Genomic DNA, 22,633 nt, shown 5'->3' on the forward strand with positions numbered 1-22,633 from the left:
CAGGGAGCATTGTACATATGCTTAGCTGTACCGCTGGCCCTTTTTACAAGACTTATTGTTGGAAACAGAATGGCATGTCAGAGTCCTTGTTCATTTATTGTTTCCTTCCCCACACTTTCAGCCAAGAAGCAATAGGCAAAGGTTTAGTGGTGGAGATTTGCAAAGCGACAAAGTGGCAGAAGAAAGGGACAAGCAGGGAATGGTACTGAGAGATTTCCCCTCATCTCAGCACTGATTTTACTTACATTGATGATGATCTCTTGCAGCTGTATTTCCCACACTGACTTTACTTGGCAGTTGTTGCCTTTGGGAAGAAAAATACCTAAGTGATTTGTGTATGAGAGTTCTCAGTAGTGGGAAATTTACTATTAAAGCACACTAGTTACAAGAAACTGGTGATTATACAAAATTTTTCAGTTTAATTATTATTAGAAAGGTATATGCTAGATACATAATTTTCACTTTTGATCCTGCGTATTAAAGAAAAAAGACAACAGCATCTCAGGAAGTTTTGTGAATAGGAGGGTAGGTACTTATATTTGTCTTTTAAAAGCATGTTGTTGTTGTCATCTCTTCCATTTTACCTTTTTATTTTTTTTCATGAGTAAACTCTCTAGTCTGATAACTCTTCAGTGCATTGTCATTATTATACACATGAAATCAAACCATGAACATTTGTATAAGCAGATGGAAACTGTAAAAATGAGTCATTCTGTCCTTTAGATGGAGTTCTGGTTTATTTGGGGTTTTTGAAAAAATTGCAATGGACAATGAAGTGCAGATTACACCGAAGGGATTAATTTGGAAATCTTGATGGAAAGTATTTCAATGTTAATGGTTTTCATTCTGTAAAGGAAGATTAGTTTTCTACAGAGATTTCTAATCCAAGTTTTTGACCATGCATGGATGCTCATCTCAACTTCAGTATGGCTTTTGACAGTCTATTACATCATCCTCACAGACAAACTGAGGAGGTAAGGACTAGATAAATGTACTGCGATGCAGGCTGAAACTTGGTTCTGAGAGTAGTGGTCTGTGACACAAAGTTCTGCTGGTGACCAGTCACTAGTGGTCTACTCCAAAGGATGATACTGGGCACAGCACTTTAGTGCCCTCATTACTCACCTGAGTGATGGGACAGTTCATGCTGAGCAAGTTAGAAAAAACTGGGAGGAGTGGCAAGTACAACAGAGGGGTGTGCTGCCATCCAGACAGGAGCTTGACCAGGAACTCGGAGGGCATTGCCAAATCCTGCCCCTGAGGAGGAATAATCCCATGCAGCAGTACAGCCTGGACCAGCTGGAAAGCAGCTTTGCAGAGAAGGCAGCACCTGTGGGGATGCTGGAAGACAAGAAGTGGAATATGAGCAAACAGTTCAACCTTGTAGCAAGGAGTGCCTCATTTACTAAGTGAGGAAAGAGCATTGCGGGTGATCCTTCCCCTCTTCTCAGCACTGGCGCTTTGACCAGTGCTGGGATCTCCACTAAGGAAAGACATAGATGTACTGAATAAAATGAAGGCATGCAAAGTTGAATGTGAATGTGGTCTTTCCAGTGTGAGATGGCTGAACACTGAACGCGTTTGTGGGGTGTTCAGAAGGGAACTGGGCATAGTCCTTAGCAGCCTGCTCCAGTTCAGTGTGCTTTGATGATTTTCAGAGGTCCCATCAAATCTAAACTCTTCTGTGGGTCTGGGATTTAGAAATGGAGGCCAGAAGGTGCAGGGAAGCCAAGCAGGAGAAGGTATTTGTTGAAATGTCGGAGCAGAAGTCATTCTTAAGTTTCTTCCTGGAAAGCAGAGAGGCTGGGAGTCCAGTGATACAACTCTACCTGGGATATTTATGCTTCATTCTCTAGTAGCAAATTAAAAGATTGGTATAAACTCAATTGGCTACACTGTTTAATTGCTAAAAAGGTGCCAGGCACAATAGCCTTAACCTGTACTAGTTGCTCTATCCCAGACAATTCCTAGATATGATTCTCAGCACAATCAAGAACATTTTGCTCTCTCTTGGCAGTTTGGATGTGGTGACCTTGTTTTGGATGGTAAAAGATTTGAGCAGTTGATGTAGGCTGCCCCATGCAAATTAGCTTCAGTACCAGAGAATGTTGCTAGATGCTTTTTGATTTAAAAGCACAGATGTAGCCTAAAAGTCTGGGTGCCTGAATCCATAGCTGTCATCCCAGCAACCTCAAGAAATGTATCTTTTTCCAAAGCTCTTGCTCCCATGCTTTTAGGCTCATGATTCAGATGTATTTTCAGAGCAGGACCTCATCAATCTTTAATGACTGATGGGGAACCAGGAGACTAGACATTGTGTCTGAGCCAGAAACCCCCTGAGATTGGTCTCCAAGTGTTAACTTCCTTTATAAAATATAAAAGAACATTAAAACACATGGGAAGACATTAAAAGGCTGGCATTAAAAGAGTGAAAAAGGCCATAAAAGTATTTATGTGGGAAATTTAAATACATATTTTAAATTCCAAACAGCAATAGCTATGCTGTGTTCTTCCACTTTTTTTTTTTTTTCTTACAGAGCAGAAATTCTGTTGTTTAAACTGCTCTCTGCTGACATTATTCTTTGTAGCTATTCTTCACAGTATATCCAACTTCCATTGAAACAGAACGTTTAGTCTTTCACTGGTGAGCAATGCACAATGTGCATGTTTTTAACAGCTTTGATAAAGCCAGATTAAATCAGCATGCCCTCCAGCTTTTTCCAAAGACATTTTTTTATTTCCCTCAAAGTGTGGATCATGAAAATTTTTTTTGTTCAAGTACTTATTTTGGACTATTTGGATTTCAGTGAAACTGTTGAAGTTTGTCAAATACAGAGTGTGGTCAGCTGTCATCTAGATATTTTAGTTTTCACTTGGTGTGCAGAAGTTTTTCCTTTGCTTTTTTTGGCCACTGAGCTGTTCCACAGAAGCCTCAGCTTTCCAAGGTGAAGTTTTGTCACCTTGAGTTCGGAAGCAGTTTGATGTGACTGAACACCTTGGAAATCTTGGTGTCTGGGTTTTGATGAGAAAGCATACAGAGCTCCGTCAGGCAGAGGCTCAGGTGTGGGAGGAGAAGCATCTGAAGGAGCTTGGCAGAACTGCTCTTCTGCAGACTTGAGCAATGTATCAGCTTGTAGCAGATGGTTAAGAGATGCTTTCAGCATTTGGAAATGCTTTAGTTTGCACGTTGAAACTGTTTTTGTATTGTGTATTTGTTCTTGCTTTAAAATCTATGTGCGGAAGTACTCTATGCTCCTGTCTGGTTGTAGATTGTATTAGTGTCAACATCCATATGAAGCCTCCAGGAATAATCTTAGTACAGGAAAGAAAGTATGGTTATGTATCCAAGAGACATTGGCAGAGAGGTTTAGTTTTGGCAGAAGACATATGGCTCTTTGAGCTTTAAAATATTATATTAGCTCTTGAGTTATATGGAAAATACAGAATTTTTAGAATCTAAAATATTTGTAGTGTAACTTTAAACACTTCTATAAAGGAGGCCATGTGCTTTACCAGTGATGTGGGTGGGCTGGTACTCAGGTGAGTTTAGTTGCTGAACTGCTTCAGAGGTTTCAGGCTTCTTCCTCACTGACCTGCAAGAAACTGGTGGAATCAATTCTAGCTTCTATGAACAGGCAGGGTGAGCTGGTTCACTGTATAAAGTGATAAGTAAAACTGTAGAAGAATATATAACATTCAATAGTGGGGTTAGTGATTCTGTGGAAACTGAATTAAAGTTGCTGATAAATAATTACATTATTTCCTGGTTTTTTTTTTGTTCATATTTATAAAATGAGTGTTTTCTTTTTCCTTTTTTTTTTTTTTTACTGCTAATCTGTATGTAACTGGAACAGAATCTGTGGAGAAAGTTGTTAGCACTGCACTGAAATAGGAAAAAAGAAGAAATTTTTGTCAAATGATATATTAGCTGAAGTAAACCCCATCAGCTTAAAGGAATCTCTGCCATCTTGCAATCTTGATTTATTAACTTCTGAAGGTGATCATTGAATGGCATAGTTTTCTTTTACACTGACAGGTGAAGGGGTGGTACCAGTCATACATAATGCAATAAGCAGTTTTTCAATCAAGAGACTTACTTTAGGTGTTTATGAACAAACTTGAGCTATTGACATATTTCCTGCAAGTCATTGTGAACTTAAATACAACAGATACAAATGGTGTGCTTTCCCTTTCCTATTAGCTTTGTTTTTCTCCTACTCATAAAGATGTCCTCCATTTTATTCCAAATGGAATCAGTTGCTCTCTAATTGCTCTGCTTATGGATGGTCTTGCTGGTGTGTTTGCAGGAATTTAGTAACAGGTGTAGAAGAGGCCCAGACAGTGACATCTGTCAGCTTTCTTTTTTTCATGTTTGAGTTCACCCCTAAGTTTTTTGTATTCCTGTGGTGTAAACGCTATTTAACCACTATGCTGTGTGATCTAAAAAAGTGGCTTTTCATTTCGGCTCATGTTTATCACCTGGATTTTCCATGATTAGGTTTCTTCTCTATCTTATAAGTCACTTTTTGTTTTGCTCATTCCAAAGGTGTAACATTGCACCTTTTGTCTTGTGTAGGTTGAATTTCTACACAGTTTATGGAAATTACTTTCAAATATTTGGTTGATAATTTGGGAACGACACCTTTGTAAATTGACTTAAGAATAGTTTGCATTCCTTTTACATGTTAATTCAACTTAAAGTTCCCTTGGGGACTATTTTGCATCCTGAGAGAGCTCCCTCTGTAACCATATCCAGCACCATTCAGTGGCTGCTCTTCTATTCCCAAAATAGGAGATGGGAAAAATTTATTTACCTTTACATCCAAAACTATTGGAAGAAGCAGATCTACTGGAGGCTGGTGGGCTTCAGGCTGCAGAGTGAAAAGCTCATGGGATGGCATCAAGCTCTTGTTTGAATAGCTTTCTCTGTGGGAACTTGTACTGGATGCCACTTGAGGTGTCATTCACAATTTGATCTCTGGAACATCTGTGTCTGTGAGATTTAGGGTCTGTGTCAAAGGATGTGATGAGAAGGCTCATGCTCTGTTATCTAAAACTTAATCATTTGCCTAAAAATATGAAGAGCTGAGAGATCAACCCCTATACTCCAAGGGTGGTGGATTACTCCCAACAGTGAGAAAACAGAGAAAGCAACAGGTAGAAGGGAGAAGTAGAAGGTTGTGTAGCAATAGTGGCAGAGCATTTATGTAGCTGCATCTGATCCTACACAACTCCACTGAAAATAGTTAGCAGACTATAAGGAACAGAATGCATAATGTGTGCAGCAATTCTGGGGGTGTTTGCAAGACATGTGAAAATATGCTACCTGGCTGTTGCTTTGTTGCAGTAAATAAAGAAACATCTGTGGTTTGGTCTCAGTTACGTACTCTTTAGATTTGGTGTTCATGGACTGTGTACTGCGTGTAGCATGACAACTTATTCCAAAACTGTCAGTTTTCATCACTTCTGCCAAGGATTTACATTAAAAAGTTACAGTGTAAGCTTTTATATGCCCTTATTACTTCATAAGAATAAGGCAAAGGAGGAAGAAAGTATTCATTTACAAGCAAAATCTGGATGTATTATACAGTAATTTTGTAAAGGTGTGAATACAGCATAAGCTATATTTTATGAAACTCTTGTGTGTAGTAACTTTGTTTTTTCTTTAGCTAAAATTATTTTATGAAAGTGTATACATTACAAGAGGGACAGTTCATAAAACTGCACAAATAATGTACTTGATTAAAGTTTACAATATGTGAACAAGCAACTACTTTGTTTTTGATATTATTATATATATATTTAATAAAAAATACAGATCCATGTTTTCTCAAGGATTTTTATGCAAAATGTTACCTGATTTGAAATTTTTGCTGTATTACAAAAAGAAAAACAAAAACAAGGCAAAATAAAACAAACCACCAACAAACAAACACAGAAAAACAAACAGCATAATCCCAAGCCTCTATGAATCCTGCTAAGAAAGAAATAGTTACTAAAGAAATAAAATGTAAAACTGCTGCCAAAAAAAGGAATTTTTTTTTTTTTAATCAACTGTGAGTTTGTATACTCTATTATTTGGCAACCTTGTTAGAAATGCAAAAACAGGATGCCATCTCCACCCTACTAATTTTGTCATTTTCTAGTTGGCAAAAAACCTAGCTTTTCCATATTTTATTTTGGTACGTGTGTAAACTCTGTTTAATTTACTTATTTTTTGCTATTAGCTTGAAATTGTTGGTGTTGGCATAGCTTTAGAGGAAAAATACTTAATATTGCAATTACAGTCAAAGAGGTAACGCTGTTAAGACATTCAGCATAATATTTTTCTGTTTCCCTTCTCATCTCCTCCCGCCTTTTTTTATAAATAATGTTCCAGCTGCTTAGATTACAACATACTAGTTTTCTCTCTGTAGTAACTTGCAGAAAAAGTCCCTTTGAGGGAATCAGTATGTAACATGGATCACTATTCACTTTAGGATTATGCCCACAGTTCTCGAGGAGGCAAGTCAGTCGTGACTCAAGGTTGGCAAGCTGCCTTTGCAGTTACCTTTTGGCTTTTAGGAACCTTAGATTCCCCACCCTGTTGATAGCCAGTTTCTACAAGTTCAAAAGAATTATGATGTCTGTCTAGCACTTATTTCTCATCTGTCCTCTAGGTGGTTTTTAGTGTCCCTATGGTCCTATTGGTTCTTCTTCCCATGTCTGGGAAATTTGAAGTTTGAAATTTGAAGCATTGAAGAGTTGTCTTCCTTTGCTTGGCTTTATAGGTTTGCAGTCAGTGTAAGCTAGTCAGTGTACATAGAAGAGGTATGTAATAGCATGGAAGCTGGAAACTAGAGAAAAAGAAATCCATATTTGGTTTCCTGCGTTTTGAACTTAAAACTAGTTTTCTTCATTCAGTTTTATGAGGACAACAGCTGTAGTCCAGCTTCATTATAGTTGTAATCTATTGACATACAACCTAATAATTTTTCAATGAATACATTGATGCTTCAGTTTTTAATAGCAAATATTCTTTCAGTCAGTTACTGTCTTGGAAACTGAAGGCTTAATACATATAGTAAGTAGTCTGTCTTGGTCTCTGATGTTATTCTTTCATAGATTTTTAGCATTAACTAATTAGCATTTTAGAATAAAGTTTCTGTTGTAGTTTTTGCACTGAAAAACTGAGAGAGAAAAAGTTTGTTATTAGGAATGATTCAAGTTTTACTTCCATTTCTACATGCACTTTGTATAACAAAGCTTTAAATTTAATTGTTCAGATTCAGCCCCCATATTGAATATTTTCTCTTATCTAGGAGCTTTTGAATGCTTGATCTTAAGTATGTGTTTATAAGGTGTATTTAGTGGTGAGATTTCCTCAGCATGACAAAAATGGATGACTGAAATAAGAGAAGTTGAAATGTTTCTTGCATACAGTGCCTGGACTATCTAGAATGCCAACAATGGGGATGCAGTGGAAAATATTGATGATGATGCACAGAAGTTTTCACTCAGGGGTGAAACTATTTTGAATAGTCATCAATTGTGTGAGACTAATTCCAAGCAAGGAAGAGAAGACTCTTGAAATTTCCTTAAAGTAGATTTAATTTCTTCTACAAGTGCTACCTGACTGGATGAATGTTTCTGCACAGAGTTAGATGTAAATCCTGAAACGGAGCTTGATTTACAGTCAGCTTCTCAGGATTTACAGTCACTTATGGCTACACCAGATGGGTGAAGATGTTTACTGCCTACAGAAATTTCCTTTGTAAACATGCTATTGCAGTGCTGAACCAATATTTTTCCAATATTCATATGGTGAATGCAGTTTTTATCTTGTATATTTTGTTAGTTAATGCCATGGTATTTAATGAAAATAAATCTGAAATTCGCAGTGATTAACATTTTAAGGGAGATCACTTTTAGTGTATCTTGAGCTCCTGCTGCTGGGTGGGCTTTTTGTGTCCTTTATCAGTTGTGAGAAAGCTTGCCCTACAATACAAGCATAGAAGAATTGATCATCATAAGTACAGCTCTGCAGTGTATCGATAACTCTCTATTAATTGCTTTACTGTGAGTGAGGGGTGGGAGAAGATGAGATATAATACTGGAACATCAGGGTTGTATGTTTTTTAAACTAGTCTAACTGTAAAGATGCCATTTCATGCAACATAAAATTCATCTTTGAAAGAAAATGGTTAAATAAATTATCTGTATAGCCACTGACATATTTCGCTGAATAAAATCAGATACCACAACCTGATGAAGATTTGTGAAAATAATACATGTGTACATAACTGTGATAATGGAATCAGGTGATGAAATGACAGTATGGGGCAGAAAGGACATTATAAAACATGGGCCCAGCCAGATTTGCTAGTTTTCATATGTAAGATGGGAATCCCAGGACTTAACCATGTACAAAAATGCTGGCTTGTGGTAAGCAGAGAAAGCATTTGTATGAATATTCTTTGGCCTAAAGGTTCTTATTACTTGAAAAATATTCCAGAATTAAGGGGAGAAAAAGTGTGTGCACATTGAAAGTAAGAGCAGAATTTAGAACCTACTCACCTATTTCAGTGTTGTGCTGCTTGAGATGCCAACTCATTGGTGGTACATTAATTGACAGGAAAATTTAGGAAATCTATAAGCAAATTTGTCACTGCTGGAGCCATGAATTATACTCTGGTCAACCCTGGAACTTCAGCAAACTACTAGCTCTGTCCAGGTTTCATAAATACAAGGTTTCATAAATACAAAACATCCCAGGCTGTGTTGAAGCAGTCAGACTGGGAATTTGGGCCTGTGCAGAGTAAAGTGCTTTTATTGCGTCTCTGTGTGTCATATTACCAGTGTTCTTAAAGAGAAAATCTGCAGATTTTGCTGTTCCAGTCAGTATTTTTGTTTTTTGCTTTATGTTGCCAGAGTTGCCTATGCCTTCCTTGAGCTTTTTGATCATGTTCTGCAGATCCTGCTCCGACAGCAGCTCTTGCTTTTCTGTCTGCTGTGTCCATTAATATGGTGCCGCCGGGTTCCTGCACAGCTCAGGGCTGCCCTGTAGCTTTCAGTGTGTTACAGATTCATTTATTTCCCCAAGCAATGCCATCCATAGCTGAGGAATAGCTAAATCTGAAAGTAAATTATTGAAAAAGTGAGAGCCTGGCTCCATTGATAATTCGGAGTGTTCTGCTACTGAAGACTGTGGTGCTGGGATTTTACTCTTTTTTTTTTTTTTTTCCTAAATCTGTATTCCAGCTGAATGTATTATACCACTTCTTTTTATTATATGGTAAGTTTCCTAAATATGAACTGGATGTTCCTTTCTCTTGTATTTTTTAAGATCTTTTTCATTTTTGAAGTTTAGCCCTGAATTTCTCAAGAGGCAACTCGCATGTCTCCCTAACGGTGTATTTATTTGAATCTGGGAAAAAAGAGTTAAAACGGTGAATGTAAGAAATATGAGATAGGAAAAATGACTAGCAGAGGACACCAAGACACTGACCCTGTGGCCAGATACTATCAGAATATTTAGTACAGTCCCTATACTTCTGTAAACAACCCCAGATAAAAGTCTCTGCAGACAGGTTATAAAATACCACACTAGTAACATAGTGTTGGGTGATGCGTGTCTGACTGTAGGACAAACTGATCTGTGGCCTTTCACTTGTTCCAGAAGTGAAGATTGGGAAGATTGTTGGAATATCCTTGCTAACATTTTTTCATGGAGCTCACTCTTTTCTAAATCTCCAACCGATACAGACTCTTCTCTTTCAGGGAATTTTCTCATGAACGTTAACTTGTAGTTAGCTGGCATACTGCAACAACCTTCTCTTTAAATAAGAAATACAGATGCACAAATTAAATATCTCAAAAATCAAATCCCTTGAACATCAAAGGATAAAGATGGAAAAGCATTTTCAAAAACAAATGTATTGCAGCCTAGTATCTGCTATTCATATAGCAGGGTAGGTGATAGAAACTACAGAGAATTCTGTCTTCAGTGTTGGTTTAGGGGAATTGTCAAATCTTCCTTGCCCACTTCATTGCCTGAGTTCTACAGTAACAAAGCTGTATTACCCACTGCCTAGATTATTTGTCATCCAAAATCCTTTATAATCTTATATAGATAAATGATCTTGAACAGAATGTTCAAAACAAAAAAGAAAACCCAGGGAAATCCCAGAGCTTCAGAGCAAGAATTTCAAAGCAAGAAGTCAGCAGTGGGCAAGGTTTCCCTGCTGCTGCTGCTGCTTTCTTTGTCGCTGCACATCTTACATTTCTTTCTGTATAATGGCATGGTTTCAAAGTAAGGAGTGGAAGGCAGTCCCGTGAGTCTTCAAGCCTGGTGGTAAACTGCCATCCCAAACACTGCCTGGCTGAAGGGAGTTGAATATCTGGTCTTCTTCCTGGGTAAATTATTTCATTTTATTTCTCTTATTGGAAAGTTAATTGGCAATCTGTATTTCTTCTCTGTGTTTTTGTGCTGAATTCAGTTGTATTTGTGGATGTGGGCTCAGATCATGATTAACAGATTGGGCCCTTAGAGGTCTGAGAAGGAGCTTGCTTGTGTATCCTTTAGTTGTTGTGAGTTTGTGTTGCATCTACTACGTCGTTATCCACTATTCAGCTGTAGTTTGAAACACTTGCATGCACTGTACTGAAATGCTAGTTGTAAAAGCAGTATACGTTTTTTGTAATTGATTTAATATTGATTTAATTTTTTTGATTATATATTTTTTGTTTGTCTGTATTACTGCAACTGAAGAAAAGTTTTTTCCTTTTCCTTTATTTTTCTTAATTTATCTTTATTGTTCTTAACCTCCTTGTGTTCTAGATTTGACTTTAATTTGAAGAACAATTGTTTCAAACAAAAATTAGGAGAGCACAGATAGCCTAACGTGGTGGACAGTGATGACAATTGGTATTCTGAGAAGATATGATGAAGCTCTCATTCATAGGAACAGGGAAATAATTCTTATTTGTGTAGCCTGTGGGTATTCTCTGAATGATATGACAATTTGTATGTTGTGGACAATTTACAAATGAATACTCCAAGAGAAGAGATAAGTTGGCAGGGACCTACTTAAGTGTTGTAATTCTGCTACTGAACAGTTAACATTGCAGTTAGAAAATATACTCAAAACATTCTTAGTCATGTCTTAGATCAGAATGAACGAGAGTGAGGCATGAACATATTACTATCAGAATAGGCTTGAATTTATCTCAAGCTTTGAATCTGACCTTTTTCAGAACAGGAAAAGCTGAATCTTCATCCCATTATCTCTCAGAACATGTTTTTTATTCCTTTTGTTGGTTTGAAAGTGTGGAAAAGCTGATGAAAGCCTTACAAGTAAACAAGTAGGTGGAAAAATTTCTATGATTAGTCACTGTAAAAGCTGTTAGACTTTCAGGTGGTTTCCTGAATTATTGAAGGTTTTGCTGTTATTGTTTCCAAATCTCAAAAGTGAAGGAGTTTTCTCAGAAACAGAGATTGAGTTGGATTTAATTTATTTATCAAGCTGTGCAGCCGAAGCTAGCAATACAGTACATAGCAGAAACACCATACTGTGTATGCTGATTTGTTCTGGACCTTCTTGTATAGGTCTTTATACAGGATTAATCCTAATAGCATTAGTGTAGTAAGACATATTGCTAAGTAGACTTAGACTTAGACAAAGACTTAAAACAAACATCCTTTGGACACTGCTATTAAATAGCTGGCATGACATCAACCTCTTTAACCAACTCTCTGCTTTTCTCAGACATTATCTCAGACAAAGGGAAACTGAGCAACAGATTACCAGGAACTGCAATATCACCATGAGCCTTTCGAATTAAAGACTGTTGCCAGCCATTTACTCATCCTTATTCAGACCATTCTGATGAGATATGATATAGTCTTAATCCAGCAGTTAAGAAGCAGATTTGATCACTTTAAAGCTGTTTAACAAGGCTTCTCTTTTGGTCAAAATTATGTAATGTTACAATGCATAGTTCTCAGATAATAGTTTTCAGATAATGTCTTAAATACTGATATTTTATTGATTCTGAATATACAATATCAGTAAGCTTAAAGCAGATGTGAGTGCTTGAGATGAATTTAAATTCTAACATTGATGTTTTTTAGTGGTTTTGAAGCAAGATGACTCTAAAAGTGTGTTGTTCTGCTTGATAAGCCATGTGGGTGGCTTCATAAATCAGCTATAGTTAAAATTAAGAACCCTACCAGAATGATTTATTAATCTAATTTTTCTAAATGATTTTTTTTTAAAATCACTGTAATACATTGTGATAAATAGTTAATAAGATCAACGTAAAGACGAAGTTCAACATCAGTAGATTTTTTATTTCAATTGTGGATACTGTGTGCTTCTATGTTCAAGTATAAATACTGATATAACCAGTGTACATTGTAAGTTGAAGCACAGTAGAGCACCACTGGTTCAAGATGAAGAATACCTTTTCCACTTGAAATGGAACTATTTCTGTATCAGTGGTGACCTTAAATACATCAGTGCCTCAGTGATTTGTTCTGCTTCTTGAGATACCTGGGAGCTTTTCAATACTAATTGTGGAACCAACCATTTCATTTGCAAAGGATCAGAAATAAAAGCTGATGTAGGATAGGGACAAGGTTTTCTTTCATATGCTTCAGAATAAAGAGGAGGATAACAAAAATGACTCTGCTGCTGTTGCCAAGAGAGTCTGTGGGCTGTGACTGTGACACCTGCTCCAGTGTCACATGCAAATTTCACACGGGTCTTGGCAAAAACCCACCCAAGTTGGCTCTCACTCTGTGCTCTCCACATTAAGGGGATGAGTACAGGTGGTGTTTGTGACTGTAGTACCAGAGTCATGGTATGTAATCATGTTAAAAAGCAGTGCTATGAGAGTTTATGGGAAAGCTTTTGGTGTTCTACGTGTGCCTGGCATCATGTTTGAATTGTGTGTGTAGCAATGGCTTTTTTTTAAGGGTTTTTTTAAGATTCTGTCATTTACAAGAGTTTTCTCTGGATAGCTGAGAGGCTGCTTTTCCTTAAGAGCACATCACACGCTGCTCCTTGCTACAATCCTCCCTGGATATCTGCAGACCCTAGCTGTGAGGTGGCTCACTGCCTTCTCCATCTGTCCATTGCTGCCTTCCAAATGGGGCTCATGGCCCTCCTGATGGTCACTTTGGCTTTTGTCTTTGTCTTCTATATAAAGCAAGGAAGGGTAAGATAGAAAAGGTGAAATAAAGAGGGGAAAAATCCCCACGCTTATAGATGTATCTTTCTGTCCCAGGGGATAACATTCAGCTGATACTATTTGCTGATTCCATTTTGTGTCATCTAAGTAAAGCCTACTTTTGTCCCCCTGTGTATTGGTGGAGCTGTGTCTGGGTGAGCTGGAGCCATCGGATTGAAAAGGAATACAGGTGGATGTCTCTTGCAGCACACACGTTTCTCTTTTTGCATGTGCTGAAGGAAACCTTTCCCAGGAAGCACTGATTTCTGTGGCCAGAATTACAGTCTTGGTAGGCTTGAGAGGATCTAGATGTAATGGCAGGGGAATAGGCTGAATGATGTCATGACTAGGGTTTTTTTTTTTTTTCTTTTACAGTTTTCAGTTGCATGGTCTAGCCTAGACAAATGGCTCTAATGGGTGGGAATATATTTTACCTTAAATTCTTAAACTTGCTGTGGTGTTAATCCTCCATCTACCAGATTAAATTAAAACCATGCACTTCATTGGAAATAAAACTTGTAAACAGAAAATAAATCTTATAACTTTGATTACAAAGACCATATATAATTTCAAAGCACAGAAATTTTCTGATAGAGCTGTAAGACTGAATTAGTTTCTGAAGGAACACATTAGAGATAATCTTGAGTTTGATCATGGTAATGTTTGATACTGTATATCCTCCTCTGACTTTGGACTCTTTCTTATTTACAGATTAGTCCCTCTGTAGAAATTAATCTACTGTGCCTGTTTTGTTTTACCCTTGAAATGTTAGAGGCAAAAGTGGATTAGTAGACAGATCTGAGAAGCTGTAACTAAATGAATGAGTGACTCATATATATAAATGTAAACCGAATCTTTTGGTTTGACACTGAAGGTTCTCAAAAGTAAGAATCAGATTCCTTGGAGTGCTGCTGGCTCATAATAATACTTCTTTTTGGGATGGCCTGTGTACTTTTATTATTTCCTTGTGTTTGGTGGTCTTTCTTATAATATGGTTTTCTGTTTAACTGTAAATTTGTAGGATAAATTCATGAAAATGAATAAATCATAGTTCTATAAATCGATTCTAAATACAATGAGTAAGATTTGACTATTAAAGATGATGTCTGAAATGCCAAAGAAAACAATAATGTTATAAATGTGTAAAAATTCGAAATCAAAAAAGATATGACTGACAGATTGCAGTTCTGAACCACTGAAACCTTTGGTGATATAAATGATTCTTCTTCTATGTATAGCGGTGTATTGACATATTTTCTATTGAAGAATTTAAATTTCTGTACCTGAAATGGCAGTACAATCTGATTCTTCAGGTTTCTGCACCATGATATTCCATCTGCACGAATTTTATGTAACTTTTGATTTTCTATAAAACATTCAAATCTGTATTCATCATGTGACTATGCCAAGAAAAGTTACTTTTCACTTTACAAAAGTTACTTTTACTTTACAGTTAAAGATACTTTTGTTCACTCTATTGAAGAAAGAATTGTCCTGTTGGTCTCTGCAGACTGTGATGAAGATAAATGGATAGTATTTAGATTTGTTACAGAAACTCATTCATGCTGTTTTTTGTGATGCAGTACTGACACAATATTTTTAGAGTAAATGTTTCTAACACATCCAGTAAACTAAGAAACATTTCTGTACAGTCTAAGAAAGATTGCTGCAATACATTTGACTTTCTATCATGTGTAAATATTTACCCTTTGGCTTTGCACTTCTTTTTTTTTTTAGACATTACCCAAAGCAATCCTTCACTACAGTGGCTGATACTCCAGAAAATCTACGTTTGAAGCAACAAAGTGAATTGCAGAGTCAGGTAAATCAAATGATTCTTCTGTTTTACTTGTATTGGATTACCTGCCCCACTTCTCAGAAGTTTTTCTATTGGAAGAAATATCTTTAGGTCGGAATAGCATTACAAAAGTCAGGGTTTTATGTCTGTTCTCATAAATGTAATCATATATAGTTGTATATATAAATATATAATCATATAGTTGTAACTCTGTTGGCATTACTGAAGTCATTAATTTTTCAACTGTATGTTTAGTACCTCTTTACGTAGTTTTTGAAGTTTGAAATCTAATAGCTGAATCCAGAGAGTTCATTTGCCTTAGACAAATGTCATTTTTAGCTTGCATCAAATTTCAAAGCTTGTGTGATTATAAACAATTAATTTGTCATCAGCAAACATTTAGGAAATCTGTCAAAACTGACCTGGCTGAATGATCCATTTATAAATCTAATATGTCCTGGTGAGCTCAGATATGGTCCATTCTATAAGCCAGATGTGACAAAAAATTTATCCATCAAAGTTTACCTATGTTAACGGGACACTGAATTAAATGGGTAAGGAGAAAAGTGAAAATAAAAAAAGGAGATAAAGACAAAAACATTGTATTTGCTTACTAGTATTACATGGTAGGTTTACTACTTTTTTAATTGATATTAATTCCTTAACATCTGGTCTTTCTGTCCGAAAATACCAGTTTTGTAATGTTTGATTTTTATGTAAGCAACACTGGAAATTATCCTGGCTGTGTGAGACAATTGGTAATATTGGATTCATTGTATTTTGTGAAAGTTGGTTTTCTATTACAATTTTATTCATAATTTAATTGCAATTTCTCATTATAAATTGACAGTTTATAGTAATTACTGACAATTAACATAATAAGGTGTGGAGCACAAGACAGACAGGAGGCATAAAGGTCTTTTCTGTTTGGGAACCTCTTTGTAGGTTAATGGGTGAAATCAGAGGAGTGTTAAAAAGAAACATCAGCAGATATTTGGCACGATGTATCCATTAAAAAAATTACTTTCATCATTAGGGCTGTTCTTAAAACTCAAAGAAATTCTTTTGTGCTGAAATTCTACCAGAAGGAAAGAGGAGAGTTCTGTAGTCCAGTGTTCTGTGTACAGCAGTTAACATCTTGTTAACAGGAATGCGTTAGCTATATTTTGTAAAAGTCTGTATAAAAGGATATAAACTTCGTTACTCTTCCTAGTGGTTTGAAGAAAAATGATAGGATCCAGAAGAATAATACATTTTTTCTATTCTGTCAATTTTTCACTGTATTACCTTGTGCATCTGTGCACATGTGCATGCATACATGTGAGAAATCACTTTCCCTGTTTGAAAGATGCTGACATGTTGTTTTGTGTGAGGAAACTTGTTCTATGCTGGTTAAAAATAACCCAACAAGTGTACTATTTTACATACCTTCATCAGTGAGAAGCCTGGATTTTGCTTAAGTATAAACTTGCTGCAACTATTTGCAAGAAGTGGCATAAAATGCTGTATAAAGTTCTACTTGAAACTTGGAAAGAGGGCGAAACCCATAATTTGTGAAAGGTGCCTCTTTATTAGGTGTTGAAAGTTTGTCAAATACAGTTCTAAACTACATAGATCTCTACAGAAGTAATGCTTCCCATTTCTTTCCATGGAAAATACAAAAGCTACAGATAGCATAGCACTATTTCATAGAACAAATTCTCAGCTACAAAACAGTGTTTTTCAACAGTAATCACCATTAGCTACACATTTTCATCAGCTATGAACAAGAGCATGCATGCTGTGCTCAAAAAGTCTGTTCCAGTGGAGGTGACCCAATGTTTCATGGCTGCTATGATGGCATGATTACTAGGAAAAAGTTACTCATGCAGTCCATCTTTCGTCAGCCCAAACAGATGGAAGTCAGAAGGTGCTAGATGGAGACTATACCACACTGGTTGATGTGGTAGGACAGTCCAAGCCAAGATTGGTAATGTACTCTGTGGTCTTTAGACTGGACGGTGCCTGGCATTATCATGTTGCAAGAGAGATCGCCTTCTTGTCTGGCTTGAGTCTGGAAGTTCAAGCATTCAGCATAGTGAGATCTGTGAAGTAGTGGTCAGAGTTGGTTTGTCTTGATTCCAGGAAATCCAGAAGGCTCATTCCTTTCCTATTCCAAAAGACAGTGCACATCACTTTACTCTCTGAGAGCTATGTCTTGAACTTTTTTACTGATGGGGAATTCACATGTCACCAGTTCATAGACTCCATTTTGACTCTGTCTTGTAGTGTTGGTACCACATCCCTTCACCAGTAATGATGCAATCCAGGAAACTGTCAACTTCAGCCTTGTCCTGGTTCAGCAAGTTCTGACAAACTTGCATATAGTGTTCTTTTTGTTCCTGTGTGAGCATTTATGGGACCCACCTGCAAATTTTGCGATATTCCAATGTTGCCACCATCATTTTCAACACACTGAAGCTGATTTCAGCTCCATACACACTTTCCTGATTGCAATCCACTCATTTTCATGGATGAGCTCATTGTGATGCTTTTCATTTTGTCGTGTGATAGCTGTGCAGGATCATTTGGAATGTGGATTCTCATTCATATAGCTGTCACAACTGCTGAAATGCACTACCCCACTGCCTCACTATACTCACATCCACTTTTGGTCTCCATAAATGTTCAGCAAGTGTTGATGAATGTCAGTAGGTGCAACTTTGTCTACATGGAAGAACTCAATTCCACACCTTTGTTTCATATGCACTTTCATGTCAGATGCCATTCTGTCAGATTGTCGCACTGCTGTCATCTGTTCACATAGCAACAAAGTGTAACAGTATGGGTGGGAAGGTTTCACCTCTACTAACGTACTGCCAATATAATGAAATAGGAGGCATTATTTTTGGAGCAGCCCGTGTACAGTGGCGCAAATTTATCTGCTTGTAGGAAAAGTCACAACATTTTTTAATAATAATTCACTTCCTTGTTGCTGTTTCACACTGTTTTAATGCTGAAATAAAGATTTCAAGGACCTTCTATAGTCTAGTTTAAATCTTATAATAAAATTGTAACCTTTCAATAACATCAGTAATATTTTTATAACAGTATAAGTCTGTTCATATCCTGAATCAACCCTATTGGCTGTGTTGCTGTACCACAAGCTTTGCAGAGAAAGTTGCAAGACTTCCAGTTGATACAGATGTTTGATATATAATTTGCCTTTGTTCAAGTCTCCTTCAATTTCTCCATCCTTCTATGACACTTCTTTAGTGTCATACAGTGCAAATAAGTGTGTACATGGTTCAAGAAAAGTATTTCCTATCAAACCAAATCGGGTTGGTTTGTACAGTATTCATCAGAGCTTCTTGAGTGCAGTGCTTCTTGAGAGCTTCTGCCAGTGCAGTGGTGAGGTAATGTAAAAAATAAAGTTAACTTTTCAGTAAAAGGAAAAGTATTTCTACTGTAACACCTGCTTTTTAGGTTCTAAGTAAGCATGTTTAATGCTTTTAGTTCTGAAAAGGCACAACTCTGCATTTAGCTGTGAGACTCCAAGCATCTTTTAAAAAATCTACAGATTTAGAATTATTGATCATTCTAACAAGCAAAGCAGGAGGATTGGGTAAAGAAAGCACCACTGAATCTTTATAATCTGAAAGACGTGTGCATTTTTAAGCTTGTTTCAATTTTCATTTAAACAGCAATTGACAACATTTTAAGCTTGAAGTGCTGTGTCCTCTATCAAGATTCTATTAAGGTCAGCATGAGGTGCCAAGCTGTCATGTTGGCATAACAAGATGAGCAAAACAAACAAAACCAAAATACTGTTTTCTAGAGGAGTCAATAGAAAATGAATTGCTCTTTAGTACACTTGAAAAATTATATTGTTAAGAACTCAAAAGGCAACACCTAAAAGCTTTCCAGAGAATGTTTTCCTTCTATACAATATAATTTTATAGTTTTTGCTCCCATGGGCTTTCATCCATCTCTGTAGTTTGGAGGAGAGACTGCATTTGTCCATTAGGAGAGGCTGGAAGTTTGTTTTTCCATTCAGGAAAACTCCCCAGTTTGGTATGCCTTATCTCTGATGAAAAACGATGTTTCATGATCTTTTGTCTTCTAAATTAAAGATCAGTGTTTCAAACAACAGTTTTCTTTATGCGTCTCTGAAGAAAAATCCCTATCTTTAATTTGTTAGAGGTGTGTTCCTTCGTTCCACAGATATTTTCTCTATGCGCTTACAGTATGCTTATCTCAGATATTTCCTCTCAGCGGTGTATACTTGGGAACCACCTTCATGTACCTTCTTTGGCTTTCCTTTGCTCCTGCTCTCTCTTAACTTTCTGGCAATGTAAACTGCTCTACAGTCTTTACTTCTTGTCTGTGGCAATGCTGTGCAGATCAACTGTAGCATTTCCTGTTACAGAGGAGATAGGCTACTAATACTACTCTATGGCTACCATGTTTCTGTTATTTTGCACTTGCAAAATATTAGACAAGCTGTAAAATGCAGGCTCTTACAGCAGTGCTTTATCTGCTTTCCTGTCTGCTGCTCCTCGCTATCACGGAGGCAAAACCAGCAAGTGAAGATGAACACATTGTAACTCTGTGGTCAAGAGACAGAGACACCAACCAGTGCATAGTACTGAAGTTCCTGATAAACAAACTGGGAGGCAGAGAGGGAGTTTCTCTGTGGAATACGTCAACTTTTGTTGTTGTTGTTGTTGTTATTGACACATTTGTTGTGTCCTGAAGTTCTTTTCATTTCACAGGTGGAATTACTTATCTTTGGATGAGGTATAAGATATGATCATAGACTTATTGAAATAGAAAAGAACGGTTTGCTTAAAACTGAAGTTGCTAAATCTGTTGATTCTTGTCCTGAATGCATATCTTACTGTTTTTTTTTTTTTTAAATATAATTTTGATTTACAGTTTTGTTTCTGATATCCTTGACTTGCATAGTCAAACAGTTTTTAACTAACTTCCGATGACAATTTGCTGATCAGAGTAATGGAAGTTGCTTATAACTGAAATAACTTTTATTATGATGTTGAGGGCTGACTATTCTTTATTTTTGTTTTGGGCTACCTAATGACTTGCAAATCAGTAGGATAAGCAGTGTGGATAAAAGCAGCGAATTCTTTCTTTTTCAGAACCAATCTTATTGCATGTATAAGTGTTATAGCCCAACTACAGGCTTCGTTGCATACGCAAAACAACTGCTTTAGATCATTTCTTTTGAAGTATTTTGTCACTTCTCTGCAAAAAGTCTGCAAAAATGATCATGGAAAGAGCACATTGGGAAGCAAGTATGAATGCTTACAAAACATTCATACAAAACTTTAGACAGACTCATGGATGAATGTATGTAAAAATGTCCACCTACCTAACCAAAATTTTTTACTATTGATTTGATGATACAAAAATAACTGCCAGCAGGTTGTGGGAATTTTTTTCCTTTCTTGCATTGGTGCTTGACCAATATTTATAGTGATTTGGAAAACTGATATAATCTAGTAGTAGAAAAGCAGAGCTTTAACTATGTTTAAGGAAGAACAGTAGCATTTGCAGAGATGTGGAAGAAAAACTGTTCCTGCTGGTCAGAAAATCATGAAGCCTGTAAAATAATCAGTAGCAGGAGAAAAATCATCTTTTCCTGTGTCAAGACACAGAAACATTAAAGAAAATAACATTGAATAAGTTGATGTGAAGAAAAAAAAAGTTTTTCTTTTCAGATGTGTGTGATGTATAACTGTAAAAAATGAAGAGATAATACATCTAAGTGAAATAGAGATAATTCTTATTGCTAGGATGAGAGCAGAATGGTCATGATTATTAAATAGAGTATTTATTGAGCAAAAGCACTTCTTAGTATCAATAAAATCAAAAGTGAAGCAGATAACTTCTAGTTATACAGTCAGAAATACTAGAAAAGAGACAAAAGAGTCACAGATTTTGTAGCTCTTACATGCAAGTGTAGTTGAAGAATTCTTAACTGATCTGCCCTAGCATTGAAATTTTGTAACTTTTTGCAGGGACAATGAATAAAGCCATTAATGTTAAGATGTTATCAGAATTGCTGTAATTGAAAAGTTATTCAATTAATATTTTACATTTGAATAATTAAAAAAATATATTTTTTGCTGAGTGAGGAGGGAATGGAGCATGTAACGTGTTCTTTTTTTCGTGTGTTAACAAGTTTCCCTACTGATCCTCTTCAATTTCTTTTCTGCTTTTTATTTTTGAAACTAGATCTTTTGTTAATTGTTGTTCTCTGCAGTTATGTTGCAGGAAATAGGATGCTGTGATTTTTGTTAGTTATCTTTTGACTCATTACTGCGTGGAATTTAAACTGCAATGAGGGAAAAAATCTTACTTTACAGAGAATTTAAGATCAAGAACAGAACAGTTTTTGTAAGTGTGTCATCCAGGGATTGCAAGTTAGATGCTGAGGATGCTTCTATACTGATACCTAGAAGAGGGTCAGAAGGAAATCAGTTGTGCTGAAAAGTCCTGTGTACTAGTTTATGTCCACATTGTGAGTGGCTTGTTCCACTTAGAGCGATCTGGTTGCCACTCAAAACACAGAGCACTGAATCTTGGTACTGGGTCTATGTAATGCACCTCTGAGTATAATGGATACATATCTTTTTATATTTGAAATAGTGTGAGGGCTGTATCCCAGCTCAGTAGTACTTGTGAAGCATGAAGCTGAGTTTCCAGAAGATGTGATGGCACTTGGGGTGCTTGAGGGTCACTATGTGGAAGGGCTCTGCAGGCCTCCTGGAGCTGGGTGGGTGCGAGTCTGTCTTCACTGCCCCTCAGTAACGGCCTCTCAGCACTGAGCTCTGCTTGTGTACGTGTTCGTATTCCCAGTAGTTCTTTAGCAGAGCAAGTGAATGAACTCAGTGCTTCTGGGAACCAGGGTGCCAGTACTGAGTTCATTCCCTTATGCTCTCTTAGCACAGCTGCTGTAAAATGAAAGTCTGTAAAAGCTGGGAAATTAGTCCACATCACCTTTTCTTTCCTTTCTGATCTTCAGATATCTGTCTTTCATGAGCTGCCATGTTTAATCAAAAGGGGTCCATGTAGAGTCATTTCTTATTGATGCTGCTGCCTTTTCTTCCTGAAACACTTCATTCTTATTGTGATCAGCAAGGAGAAACTCGACTAGAAGGGTGACGATCTGGAGGGGAGTACTGGTAATCAGCATTAATGGAAGGAGCCTGCCTTTACTTATTCACCCTTCAATGGAAAGAGGAATTTTCTGGAAGATGCTTTTAGTCAGTTCACTGAGTTAGGAGAACTTATTTTCTTTTATATCGCCACTGTCACCCTCGAGGATGTTCTTGGTCTTTGCCCTAGACTTCCATTTGTGTAATGGAGGAGTAAATTATCTCTTTTTTTTTTTTTCTCCATGTAATTGTGGGTGGCATATTTGATAATTTGTCAGTAGCATATAAGCATTTTTGTTAATATCCTTTTATCCAAAGTAAAAGCTTAATTTTTTTTTCCATTGTGAAATTGTAACATTTCTTCATAGATCAAAGCACTGGATTAACCCATTTGGCATTTTCATATTGTGACAATTAATGGATTCCATTTAGTTCCTCATTTTAGACTCATTTTTTTTAATGG

The 22,633-nt window shown here is 36.6% G+C and overlaps 1 protein-coding gene across 2 annotated transcripts in view; it reads left to right on the top strand.

Annotated features, from left to right (window-relative positions):
* Positions 1-22,633, top strand: part of NEBL (nebulette) — a 239,758-nt gene that overhangs the window by 55,597 nt on the left and 161,528 nt on the right. For both annotated transcript variants that reach the window (XM_048950462.1, XM_048950463.1), the window contains exon 3: positions 14,950-15,034. In XM_048950462.1, the coding sequence (XP_048806419.1) occupies positions 14,950-15,034 (85 nt within the window). The remainder of the gene's footprint in view (positions 1-14,949; positions 15,035-22,633) is intronic.

This window comes from Lagopus muta, chromosome 7, assembly GCF_023343835.1.
Source record: "Lagopus muta isolate bLagMut1 chromosome 7, bLagMut1 primary, whole genome shotgun sequence".
NCBI classification, from domain to species: Eukaryota; Metazoa; Chordata; class Aves; order Galliformes; family Phasianidae; genus Lagopus; species Lagopus muta.